The sequence below is a fragment of the Microcebus murinus genome, chromosome 2, assembly GCF_040939455.1.
Source record: "Microcebus murinus isolate Inina chromosome 2, M.murinus_Inina_mat1.0, whole genome shotgun sequence".
NCBI lineage: Eukaryota > Metazoa > Chordata > Mammalia > Primates > Cheirogaleidae > Microcebus > Microcebus murinus.
Window position 1 is genome coordinate 10,379,143 of NC_134105.1, and position 13,509 is coordinate 10,392,651.

At 53.6% G+C, this 13,509-nt stretch overlaps 1 protein-coding gene across 1 annotated transcript in view; it reads right to left on the reverse strand.

Moving 5' to 3' along the window:
* Positions 1-291: 291 nt before the first annotated feature.
* The window catches only part of PADI2 (peptidyl arginine deiminase 2), a 48,032-nt gene continuing 34,814 nt past the window's right edge, over positions 292-13,509 (reverse strand). Inside the window, exons 11-16 of the mRNA XM_012763099.3 lie at positions 10,345-10,496; positions 8,370-8,514; positions 7,361-7,454; positions 5,189-5,274; positions 3,472-3,600; positions 292-2,725 (exon numbers count right to left, since the gene is read on the reverse strand). Of these exons, the coding sequence (XP_012618553.2) occupies positions 2,492-2,725; positions 3,472-3,600; positions 5,189-5,274; positions 7,361-7,454; positions 8,370-8,514; positions 10,345-10,496 (840 nt within the window). The 3' untranslated portion in view covers positions 292-2,491. The remainder of the gene's footprint in view (positions 2,726-3,471; positions 3,601-5,188; positions 5,275-7,360; positions 7,455-8,369; positions 8,515-10,344; positions 10,497-13,509) is intronic.

The window sequence follows — 13,509 nt, forward strand, 5'->3', positions numbered from 1 at the left end:
AGGAACTTTCTTAATAAATCACTGGTTCCCAAATGCTCATCTCAGGGTCTGCTTTTGGGGAACCCCATCAGACAAACACAGACTTTATTGTGGATCTTGGTCTTGACCTTGGGTGGTGGCCACTGAGTGTGTATAGGATTCCAAACCCTAGGGATACCCTTGCTGAGAGCCCAGACCCTGCACCCGGGACAGCAGGGGCTGCAGGATCAGGAGAGCGCCCAGGTGTGGCCTGCCTCACCCCCGGCTGTGTCTATGAAGCAGCAAAGAACATCACACCAACAGCCACTTGACTTCCCCTTGGACCATTTTGTTTTTTATTGCTCTTTAGTCGGGCTCTTCCCCACACATCTTTGATCTCCATCACGGCCTCTTTTCCAGAAAGTTGAAACTGTGTTCTGCTTCTTGCCATCTCCATGACACCGCCTGCCCTCTTACAGAAAACATGTCCAAATAAAGATGGAAACAGGAACCCAGCTGAGTTTCGCAACACGGACGTGTGTGTTCTAGGCCTACGTTTATAGAAAGTGGGGGTGGGGAAGGGCGACGAGTCCACAGGGGCATGTCCACACTGAGGGTCGTCACGCGGGGTGGGCAACTGACATGGGAGCAGGTGTCTGGGTCCTGGGGGCTCCAGAAACATCAGCAATTGCCGACCTAGCTACGGTTGGGGAGAGCTTTAGAAAAATCTATAAAGACACACTGTCTCCACACGCGGGGCACTCACTTCCCCTAATGATTAGAAAAAAATGAAAGAAAGCCCATAAACCCACATTAACCAAACGCACACACATGGCAAACTCTAAGTCTCCAGATACACACCCTCAAATAGGCACTTGGTGTTTGCAGCTCTGGGGCTGGAGAGAAGATCTGGGGCTTTGGCCTCCAAAGGCAGAAGCCACTGTCCCCAGATGGGGGACAGCAGCTTCTGAAGGCTTTAGGGACTGGGTAAAGGGCGCCTGTTTCAACCTCCCCTCCCGTTTCACCAAGACATTGGCTCGCAGGAAGCTTCGTGCCCTGTGTCATTCCTGCATGTAGTGGGCTGCTGGCGTTTCTAAAGAGCACATCACTGAAAGGGCAGATGCTGGCCGTGTAAATATGGGCTTTGCATGTTGGGAACTGACTGATTCCATGCGGGGAGGGACCAGGTCCAGTCGGCTACTGACCACTGTATTCACAGAGCCCAACACTGTGCCTGGCACTTAGTAGGCAGGCAACAAATGTTTGTTGAAATGGCTGAATGAAATAATCCAAAATGAAAATCTGCTCCCCCAAGACTATAAATTTACAACCTTTTCATCAGTTATATATAAATCGGTTCTTTTTGACCTTCAAAGTGGAATTGCAATTTATTTATCCTCCTGGCCCTAAAGGCACTTTTAAAATGGAAGCTGAGTCTTTATTCAGTTGGAGCCAGGGAACAGATCCGGATATGTCCGAATGAGAGGGTCTTTGGCAAATGCACGGGTGAATTTCAAACCATCACCCACGGGTGACAATCAAACCATCTCTGAGGCTGGCAGCTGGCCCTGAACTGGCCGCTGGGCTGGAGGGCAGGCCGGGTCCTCATGTGTGGGATCTGATGTCTGGGGAGGAGGGACAGGTACATTTATCACGCCCTGGGGACAATCTGAATCTGGCTGGTGGGGAAGAAGTTCTTGCCTAGCTGCCTGGAGAGACGGCATCGGGGATAGGAAGGAAGTCGAGGCAGTGGGAGGAGGGAGGTTGGGGACCGGCAGAGACTGGAGGACCAGGCCAGAGAAGGTGGCTACCGCTGGCGTGGGGCATCCCTGCACACTGCACTCTCCGGCCGCAGGGAGGCCGCTCTGGGGAGAAACCCGCATGCACGTGGGAGCCCGCACCCGTGGAAAAGGTGACGAAGGCATCTTGCAAATGAGAAGCCTGCTCTGACGAAATCTATTTCCAGGGAAGGTTCTCAGGTAAATATTTGGACCCTCAGGGAGTGGGGAGTGCTGGCCAGCGGTGCCTACACGGCAGAGAGAAGGATAAAGGGTTCGAGAGAGGCTGGTGAGGAATGAACAATTGGGAGCGGCCACCTAGAGCGCCGAGGGAGGTGGATGTGAAATGACGATGGCAGGTCAAAGTAGGTCTGGGGTCCCTTTTCATGTGTTCTGCCTTGAGTATGGGGCACTGGAACAACTGGCAGCCCAGAATCCCCTTCCCTTCTGCCCACACTCGGTGTTAGACTAGAGACTAAGAATCCCCGGGGAATGGTTTGGGTACAGGGTTGGCTGGGCTGTGTTGCTCATGCCAGGGCTACGCAGGCACCGGCCCGGCTAGTCTCAGGAAGGACAGAGGGGGGCTCCCTGGGGATGGCTTCGGTGGACACAGAGGCCCTTCGCAGGGAGGGCAAGGCACAGGCTTTCCAAGTCCCACCCCACTTCCCGAAGGTCTCCCGGCGGGGCAGGAAGGCTCTGGGCACGAGGGGTCTGGAGAACTCCGGGAGGGAGGGAAGCGCCGGGGCCCCTGCAGGTCACGGCACCATGTGCCACCACTTGAAGGTGAAGGGCTTCCTGCGCACGTTGGTGCCGCAGTGGACTTCGCCCAGAAACTTGTGGTAGGCGGAGATGTCATCGATGAAGGTGCAGAAGAGGCCCAGGGGCTCCAGCAGGGCGCGCACGTGGGTCTCCAGGCAGCACACCTCCTCAATCTGCGGCCCGAACGGCTTGGGGATGCCCAGGTCCTTGTCCAGCACGATCATGTTCACCTGCGAGGGGACCGCGGCGGCAACAGCTCCATTTAGTGAGTGCCTACCACGTGCCTGGCTCCGTCCCAAGCTCGCTGAACCCGCACAACAACCCTCTGAAGTCCGCACTGTCATTATCGCCTCTCTATAGATAAGGAAACTGAGGCACAGAGGCAGCTGAGCAACTCATACATGGGAGAGCTGGAGTGGAAAAGCAGGCAGTCAGCCTCCGCATGTATGTGTGTGCAAAAGCATGCATATATGTATGTACATGTATGCACACACAGCTATGTGTATCTGCATCAGGGTGTACATTTACATGTGTGTATGAATGCACACACACAAGTGGGTTCATGTATATGCATTGGTGTGTACGTGTATATGTGTGTGCACATGTATATACTTGTACATGTGTGTTTTTCTGTGTATGTATGTGCAGCTCTACCCTTTCTCTCTCTTGGAAGACTCCCCTGTATGTAACAAGAATCCCTCCTGTACATAAAGGACTTTTGTCCTTTTGCAAAGCACTTTCCTATCTGTTAAGGAGAAGGATTCCCGCTACCCCACTGAGGCAGCTAAGACAAGCATGTGGCCCCTAGGAGGCGGAAGTGGAGGCCCAGAGAGGGCAAGTGCCTGGGGTGAGGCCACACAGCAGCTCAGCCAGGACTGGGACTTGGGCCCCCCGATTGGACAGCCTCAGCGGGGTCCTTCTGGATCCCACCGCCCCCTACCTGGCGGGGGTGAGGGCCGGGGCTGGAGGGCCTCACCATGTTTGGGAAGAAGGCTCTGGCCTGGCGGCCCTCGTCCATCTTGAACAGAGCGGGCAGGTCAATGATGTCATCCTCCGTCAGTCCCAGCTCCTTCTTGAGGATGTCTCGGTTCCAGTCCAAGCAGCGCTGGGTGGGGGAGGAAGGGGACGGCTGCGGGTTAGGGGACACACACCTGCCACCTGGCCAACCCCGTCCCATCTGCAGCACCAGGCCAGGGCCCCAGCACTCTGGGGAGACTTCCAGCATCCAGCCGGCACCTCTGCCACTGCGCCCAGGCCCCCTCCACCGGGACCAAGGAAGGTCACAGAAATAATGGCAGCAGCTGTCTTTTATGGAGCACCACGGCCAGAGCCGTGCTCCGTGCTGCCCACACAGCTCTCAGTGGCGAGAGAATAGCACCGATGACGCTTCTGGTGATAGCAAAAGCTGGTAAGCACAGTGCTTGGCACTGTTCTAAGCTCAGATTACTTATTTAAGCTTCAGCCCTGTGATGTGGACAGCATTATTATCCCCTCTTTAGAGATGACAGAACCAAAGACAGCCTTCGTGAGTTGCCCACAGCCCTGCAGCCAAAAGTGGGGACCACGATGTGACCTCAGATCTATCTGATGCCAAGAAATGACCACGGAGGGGAGAGTTATAATAAAGTCAACTTCTAAATAGCCAGTGAGGTGTTCTGTCAACTTTGGCGTGCCTGGCATTGTCTCCCTGGCATCCAGTCCACCCCCTGCCCCCACTGTCCCACCCCCAACCTCCAGGTAACCAGTAGCCGCTTGCCTCTACCTCCTTCCCCCAGTGATTGGCTCGAGGATGGGCAGTAACCAGGATTAATCCAATCAACATGGGATTCCTGTGGCCACAGTAATTGGTTCAGGTTGACCCAATCAGTGAGCTTCAAGCTCTTGGTCAACTGTTGGTGCATAAAAGACCTTTCTCTTTGAGGATAGTGTGCAGGGTAGATATAAGGTCTTGAATTGTTGCAACCATGCTCTAACTACGAGGGTACCTGCAGAGCCCAATAAGTACAGAGAAATGGAGTTGGAGCCCTGATCAACCTGTGCCTGAAATCCACACCACTGCTGAACTTTCCACTTATATGAGCCAATCATGGCTTTTTGGGTAAACCAATTTGAAGTGAGTTTTCAGCTTTCTAATTTTTTAAAACTTCTTCCTGTAAAATCTGTCCATGCATATACACAGAGACCTCATTCTTAAAAATATGACTGGTTTCTACACATGGATGCAATCTTCGATACTTAGGGACTCAGAAGCAGGGATCTGTGATCTCCTAAAACTAATCAAGGCTCAAGATATATGTTCATATAAGCTTCTGGAGAGCAAGTCTGTAGCTTTCAACATCTTTCAAAGGGGCGTGTCTTCCCCAAACATTACAGGCTCTGGTCTAACGGAGATCTTGGCTCGTTGGCACTGCCGGTTTGCCTTCCTTCCCAGTCTCCTGTTTGCTTCCAGTCTCTGCTGACCTGCACATCCCGCCTTTGTCCCTCCTTTGCCCTTGAGCTCTAGCCCAGGAGCAAAGCAAGGAAGCTGACCAAACGCTTGTTGAGCCTTTCCCTGTGCTGATGTGCTCCGGGTCAGGAACCCCGGGGCCCTTGGCCATTCTCCATGGAAGCCCTGGGCATGTGAGCCTTGGCCACTCCTGGGGGCCCTCTGGTCCAGCAGCCCCCACCCTAGCCAGACTCCCGCCTGCTCTCACCTGGAAGTACTGGTTCTCCTGCACAAGGCTCTCATTGGACAGAATTTTGTTGATGGTGATTCGCTTGCTGCTCATCCCACCCAGGCCTGTGGGAGGAGAGAGGACAGGGGACAGTCAGCTTAGATACCCAGCCTGGGTACCCCTCTGCCATGGTCTCCCAGCCCCTGGGCTAACTGCTGGGCTGGGACTGGGGAGATGGGGCTGGGGCCAGGCCAGGCCACAGGACGGCAGCCCCGGGGGACATCAGGCCCCTCTGCCCTTGGAGGGCAGCACACAATCCCTTCCCCAAGTTTGGCCATGTCACCTGAGTCAGGAAAGATACAGCGGTTGCCTCTCGGGCTCTCTGGCCAGTGGGGCTGGGGGGTGCACAGGTAGCCCCTGGTTCTCCCACCTGGAGCCTGCTCCTTAGAACGAGCAGCTAACCAGCGTAAGTGTGGCAGAAGCAGTGTGCCCAGAGGTGTCACCTGTCCCATTTGCAGACCTGCCTCAGCCCGGCCTCTGCCCTGGAGTGATTGTGCATGCCTCCCGTGCTGCGTGATGGCTCTCGAGACTTCTGGCCTGACTAGCAATTCCTAACGCTTAATGAGCACCTACTACGTGGCAGGTGCTCTTCTAAATGCATGAATCCTCCCCACACTTTTATGAGGGAGTCACTACCCCGAGAGATGAGGAAGCTGAGGCACAGAGAGGGTGTGTGACTTGTCCAAGGTCTCCTATCTAGCAAGTGGCAGAGCCGGTGTGCAGGCCAGGCAGTCTGATTCCAGAGCCTATGCTCTTAGCCCAGTATCATCATTTTTCTCCCTGCCCTAGGAGGAGCCTGCTGGTCCACTGCACTCCCCAGGCTGTGGCTCGACCGCGGCAAAGATACTGGGGCTCTCCAGACCCTGTGCCTGCCTGTGTCCCTACCGTCCCTTGCCTGTATTTGTACAAAAATAACAGTTCCTATAGCCTACGGGTAGCTTCTGGGGTATGTCTAATATAGAGAGGAAACCTCCAGAAAGGCAAGACTCATGCTTGCTAATCCAAGAAAAAGCTTCCCATTAGTGGGGAATTACAAAAGGACAATGGCGAGACATGGGTCTTATCTGTCCTAGACATCAGTGACAGTCAGGAACACCGTGTTTGGATCTGGAGGGCAGTAACGTAAGTCTCAACCAGCCTTGGAATGCAGGCTTTCGGCATGAGATACCCTGGGGACACCAGTCTGAAAAGCGACAAAATGTAATATAACACACTGACTGCCACACTGGAAAAAAAAGTTTTCCCCTGGGGCCACGGTGTTTTATCAAAACAAAACTGGTCTAATATGTTATTTTTTCTAACATATTTCTAATATGTTATTTTTTATTGTTTTCTGCGTGTGTGTTACATACAATCCAATCCACATTTTTAGAGTGAAATTGTCAACATTAATTGCAACAATAAGAATATCAAGAAGTAAGATTTTCATAAACCAATTGTGAGGTTTTGCTTCACGAGGCCCCAGGCTCAAAACTAGCGTGAGTTAAATACAACTCACATGGCAGTTACTGTGTTAAGAAAAAAGTGTTAATGAACATAGACAGTGGTGGTGGTTAGTTAATATTGCAGATGTATTTAATGCCTCCAAATTGTGTACTTACAAGTGGTTAAAATGATAAATGTGGTGTGAATATTTTATCACAATGAAACAAAGCGTAAGGAATAGGCCTGGCTGCTCTAACCTGGCTGGCTGTTTCCACCTGATCAGCTTCCCCTCTTTCCATGACTAATTCAAATGCAAACCTCACCCCTGTCTACATCCGTCCCATTTATGTGGCTGTCCACACCGAGCAGATCATGTCTCTCTCTGGGACTGACGGTGCGTGTTGATGCCCGCTTTTCTTCCTGTCCCTAAACTGCATGGTGTCTATTTTCTCTCTACCTCCCTTTCTAAAACACCAGCTCCTTGGATGCTGACTGCGTGTCAGTTTTCAACCGCTTAGCTCCCCTCAGGTCTGGCGCCATTTACAGTACACACCTGGGTCCGAGGAAGCGCTCTGCCCTGGTGGTGCCCTCTAGGGGCAGTGGACAGCTCACAGGCCACCTGTGACCACAGCAAGGGTCACAAGAGGCCGGGGCTGCTTCCCACCACAAACTCTGGAGCGGGCCAGACGCCCAGGCAAGTGCTGCCAAGGCCCTGCGGCCACTCACCTTTGAACATGATGGCCTCCCCATGGCCCTCCTTCTGCTTCTCTCGGAAGAGCCTGTAGCAGGCCGAGGTGCTGGCCATGAGCAGCCGAAATTTCTGGGAGACAGACCAGAGGGACAGTGTGAGCAGAGGGACGGTGGCCAAGGAGCAAGAGGGAGTCCTGCCCGAGGACCCAGAGCCTGCCCGCACACCGTCTCGAGCCTCCCATGCCGAGTGGCAAAGGCTGCTGGGGAGGGTTTTCCTTGTTTCAGAGAGGTATTTCTCGCCCTCCCCCCACCTCGGCAACGCCCTCAGGTCAAACAAAGACCAGAGCCAAAGGTGGGCTCGGGCAGAATGGAAGAGCTTCCCCAAGTTGCCAAGAAGCCAGGCCATGTGCACAGAGTCTCCAGAGGATGAAGATGCAGCCGTGCCTTTCACTTCAGAAAACGAAAGACCCTCTTTCCAGAGGGGCAGGCCCCTACCTGTGACTCTAGAGCATTACAGCCACCAGCCTTGTGTGACTGCTGAGTACTGGAGCTGCTAGTCCAAACTAAGATGCACTGTAAGAGTTGGATACTCATCAGACATTTTTTTTTTTAATTTTGAGACAGGGTCTCTCACTCTGCCACCCAGGCTGGAGTGCAGTGGTATGATCATAGCTCACTGTGACCTTGAACTCTGGGCTTAAGTGATCTTCCTGCCTTGACCTGCCAAAGCACTGGGATTACAGGTGTGAGCCGCCATACCTGGCCACTCGCTGGATTTTGAGGACTTAGAATATAAAATCTCTTATTAATAATTTTCATATTGATTACACACGCAGTTGCTAATATTTTGGAGTTTTTGCGTTATAAATTTACCTGCCACATTAACAACATGCAAAGCAGCTTCAGCCTACTTCCTACTTCCTTCTTCCTCTATGTTGTCCTGTTCCTCTAGATCCCCCTCTGCTGGCAAGGGCTGGTAGTGCATGGGTGCTCCACTGTCCTATTCACTCCAGCCTGGGGGGCGGGGCGGGGGCAGCTGGCTCACCTTTGTGCCTGGGATGGGGACGAAGGTCATGAACTCGTCCACGTGGCCCACGGTCAGCCAGTCTGAGTAGAGCTCCACGGGCGCCTGCACCTGCTGGGCCTGCAGGAAGTCGCGCACCACCTGGGTCATCCGCCGCCCGCCAGACCTGGAGCAGGGTTGGAAAGGAGGCTGCCCTTCGGAAGGCTGCCCACCGTGCCTGCCTGGCCAGAGGCCCGCAGGATGAGTTTGGCCTCTGGAGCCCAGCCCAAACCCAGGGCAGCATCAGCAGAGAAGTCACAGGAAGGAGCCTGAGCCGGGCAGAGAGGCCCTGGCTCAGGCAAGAAGGCGTTTGAGCCCAACGGAAAGAGGCGTGCGCTGCAGCCACTGCCCGTGTGAAGGGTGTGGAGCCCGGGCGTCAGTCCCTAGGGTGCCGGTGAGTATGGGAGGCCACCTCTGTGTGCACAGTCCTGTCTGGACTGCTGGAGGGGGCCCGGGCACAGGATGGCTCCAAAATCTGCCCTCGCCCCTGTGCTCTTTGCTACATTAACTTTGACTCACTTTAATCAGCTCAAGAGACACCTCCTCCAGGAAGCCCTTCCTCACGTCTAGACTCCCCAAGATCTTCAATCTCTCCAGGGCCCTCAGAATATAACCCAAGGCACTTACAGTGGCCAACAAACCCCTTTCTGATCTGGGCCCTGCCTGGCCCTCCTACCTCACCTCCCGCCCTTCCTCCTGCTCTGTCTGCTCCAGCCACCTGCTGAGCTTGTCACCACCGCAGGGCTTTGGAATGCTCTTCCCCTCTGATCTTCTGATGGCTGCCTCCTTCTCCTCAACATCCAAGCCTCAAGTCCAAGTCCCTTCCTCCAAACCCACAACAGCCGGGGTGCCCCTGCCTCCGGACCTTCAGCACGGAACCCCGTTTAGTCTTTCTTCTTCCTTGCACTCGGCAGCACTCAGAGTTGCCTTGTTTACTTGCTTCTGTGTTTATTTTCTGCACTCCCCTTACCTGACTGCGAACTCCCTGAGGGCTGGGGCTTTGTCTGTCCTGGTCACTGCTATATTCCCAGAGCCTAGGACAGTGCCTGGCACAAAGCAGGTCCTCAATAAATATTTGTCGCTAAGGAGCCCTCTCTGAACTCCCTAAGCAGTTAGGGGCCCCTCCTTGGGCTCCCCTGACTCCCTCCCTGACATTCTTCCTTTTTCGCTGTTCACGCCTCTGTTGCATCAGGGTCTCTGTTTGCATGTCTGTGACCTCCGCCATCTCCTTGAAGGCAGGGGCTGGGCTTCCTGCCTGACACAGGGCCTGGCACTTGGCTGGTGCTCGGGAAACAGGTGTTAAATGTGTGAGTGACCATCAAGCGGAGGGCAAAGGAGGGGGGAGTGGGCAAATGATCACTGCCTGAGCCAGTGGCCTCCTCCCAGAAGGCAGAGCATCCCATCTGGCTCAGAGGGACTCAGTGACCAAATCCTGGCTTAACACCCATGTGCAGGTTCTTGGCAGCCATTTTGTGAACCTGAGGTATTCTCTCTCTCCCCAGCACCTGCCCTGACAAGGAAGAATCTGCCTTTTCATTGGCTGGTGGGTTAACTGGGCAGGAGTAGGGGCATCATGGATAGGCCAGGGAGCCAGGGACTCACATTTCTGCAGTAGAGGCATGACTCTCATGCCTCTTTTATGGATGGGCACCCCTGAGGATTCACTGGTGTGCTCCCACTCATAGTCCTTCCCTGGATTCCTCCATCCCTTCCCAACCTGGTTTCTAATCTCATCATACACCCTCCCATTTGGGGGAGAGGTTGTTCCTAATTCACACTAAGATGTAAAAGCCAACTTGTTTTTCTTTCTAAGAGTGTCCATATCTTAACAGAAAGTCGTGGGAGGGGGCAATTCTCCCCGCCACTGTCTCTGTGTGTGAATGACTCAGGCCACTGCTAAAGACAAATGGTCACCCCCAAACTCCCGCTGCCCCCAGCCTGCCCCGGCTTCTCTTACAGAGGAAAGCTGCTTCCGATGAGGATCCGGCCAAGCGGGTATGTCTTGCCGTTCACGGTCACTGGGGGACTGACCTCCAGGTTCCCGAAGGAATCAAGGCTGGTGACGGGCTCAAAGAGGGGCTCCCGGGTCACGTAGCCGAAATCTGGGCCCTGGGGAGAGGGCACACACCTGCCATTAGTGTTCTGCAGCCAGGGTGCTCGGCCGCCAAGCCAGACACCCTCTGAGGGCCACTCTTGCACCCCCGCTGGTCTGGCACTTGGTCTCCAGGAGGGTGGCCCACGGTCTTCCTATCTCCACAAAGGGCAGGGCCCTGGGCAGGGGGAGGCTGAGTGTGTGAGCACCCCGGTGTGTACGAGGATGAGTGTGAGTGTGTGTGCTTCTAACTATTTCCCAAACTCAGCTATGTGTTGGTGATTTCAGGATTAGTCCTCATTGTGTGCTAGGGATGCTCTTGCTCATCTCTGAGTTTCTCTGGCACTCAGTCTCCTCATTTTATTATTATTATTATTATTTTTTGAGACAGAGTCTCACTTTGTTACCCAGGCTAGAGTGAGTGCTGTGGCGTCAGCCTAGCTCACAGCAACCTCAAACTCCTGGGCTCAAGCGATCCTCCTGCCTCAGCCTCCCGAGTAGCTGGGACTACAGGCATGCGCCACCATGCCCGGCTAATTTTTTCTCTATATATTAGTTGGCCAATTAATTTATTTCTATTTATAGTAGAGGTAGGTTCTCGCTCTTGCTCAGGCTGGTTTTGAACTCTTGACCTCGAGCAATCCGCCTGCCTTGGCCTCCCAGAGTGCTAGGATTATAGGCGTGAGCCACCATGCTGGGCCTAAGCCACTGCCCCTGGCCCTCATTTTAAAAGAGGCATCAGATTAGGTGGCCCGAGGCAGGGTGGTAGACTATATTATTATTTCTGAGATTTGTTACCCCCTTCGCAGAGAATTTGCACGCTGACCCACTGCTGTGTGACTTCTGGTGCCTCCCGTGAAAGGAATGTACTTCCCCGCCCAGTGTCAGACTTGGTCTCAGGTGACTTGCTGTGGCCAATGAAACATGAGCAGAAGGGACACATGCCAGTTAAGAGCAGAAGCTAGAAGAGCCGCTGCTTGTGTCTGCCAGCTTTCTTTTTCCCTTGTGCTGGGAGAATGGCATTTTCTGGAGTGGGGCTGCTCCTACCACCTGGGCTCTGGAATGAGGAAGGGATGGGGAAGCAGAGCCACAGACGACCGACCAGCAGTCAGCACGGAATGTGACTGCATCAGTGTGACCGACCAGCAGTCAGCACGGAATGTGACTGCACCAATGTGACCGACCAGCAGTCAACACGTGACTGCATGCAATGTGACCTACCAGCAGTCAACACGGAAGGTGACTGCATCAATGTGACCGACCAGCAGTCAACACGGAATGTGACTGCATCAGTGTGACCGACCAGCAGTCAGCACAGAATGTGACTGCACCAATGTGACCGACCAGCAGTCAACACGGAATGTGACTGCACCAGTGTGACCGACCAGCAGTCAACACACAATGTGACTGCACCAGTGTGACCGACCAGCAGTCAACACACAATGTAACTGCATGCAATGTGACCGACCAGCAGTCAACACACAATGTGACTGCATGCAATGTGACCAATCAGCAGTCAACACACAATGTGACTGCACCAATGTGACCAATCAGCAGTCAACACACAATGTGACTGCATGCAATGTGACCAATCAGCAGTCAACACACAATGTGACTGCATCAATGTGACCAATCAGCAGTCAACACACAATGTGACTGCACCAGTGTGACTGACCAGCAGTCAACACACAATGTGACTGCACCAATGTGACCGACCAGCAGTCAACACACAATGTGACTGCATGCAATGTGACCAATCAGCAATCAACACACAATGTGACTGCACCAGTGTGACCGACCAGCAGTCAACACACAATGTGACTGCACCAGTGTGACTGACCAGCAGTCAACACACAATGTGACTGCACCAATGTGACCGACCAGCAGTCAACACACAATGTGACTGCATGCAATGTGACCAATCAGCAATCAACACACAATGTGACTGCACCAATGTGACCAATCAGCAGTCAACACACAATGTGACTGCACCAGTGTGACCGACCAGCAGTCAACACACAATGTGACTGCACCAGTGTGACTGACCAGCAGTCAACACACAATGTGACTGCACCAATGTGACCGACCAGCAGTCAACACACAATGTGACTGCATGCAATGTGACCAATCAGCAATCAACACACAATGTGACTGCACCAATGTGACCAATCAGCAGTCAACACACAATGTGACTGCACCAATGTGACCAATCAGTAGTCAACACACAATGTGACTGCACCAGTGTGACCGACCAGCAGTCAACACACAATGTGACTGCACCGGTGTGACCGACCAGCAGTCAACACGGAATGTGACTGCACCAATGTGACCGACCAGCAGTCAACACAGAATGTGACTGCACCGGTGTGACCGACCAGCAGTCAGCACAGAATGTGACTGCACCAGTGTGACCGACCAGCAGTCAACACGGAATGTGACTGCACCGGTGTGACCGACCAGCAGTCAGCACGGAATGTGACTGCATCAGTGTGACCGACCAGCAGATAATACACAATGTGACTGCATGCAATGTGACCGACCAACAGTCAACACGGAATGTGACTGCATCAGTGTGACCGACCAGCAGATAACACACAATGTGACTGCATGCAATGTGACCGACCAACAGTCAACACGGAATGTGACTGCATCAGTGTGACCGACCAGCAGTCAACAGGCAATGTGACTGCACCAGTGTGACCGACCAGCAGTCAACACGCAATGTGACTGCATGCAATGTGAGCAACCAGCAGTCAGCACGGAATGTGACTGCATGCAATGACCGACCAGCAGTCAACACGGAATGTGACTGCACCAGTGTGACCGACCAGCAGTCAACATGGAATGTGTGCAAGAAACAGCTTTGCTGTTGTCCGCCATTGAGATTTGGGGGCTGTTTGTCCCTGCAGCCTTACCTAGCGGAAGCTGACCAACACATGCCACCCAACCCATTCCCCACTGGCCACACTTGTCCACTGAGCTCAGAAGCAGCCTCCAAATCCTTGTTCGCGTACAGCTCCGACAAGCTGG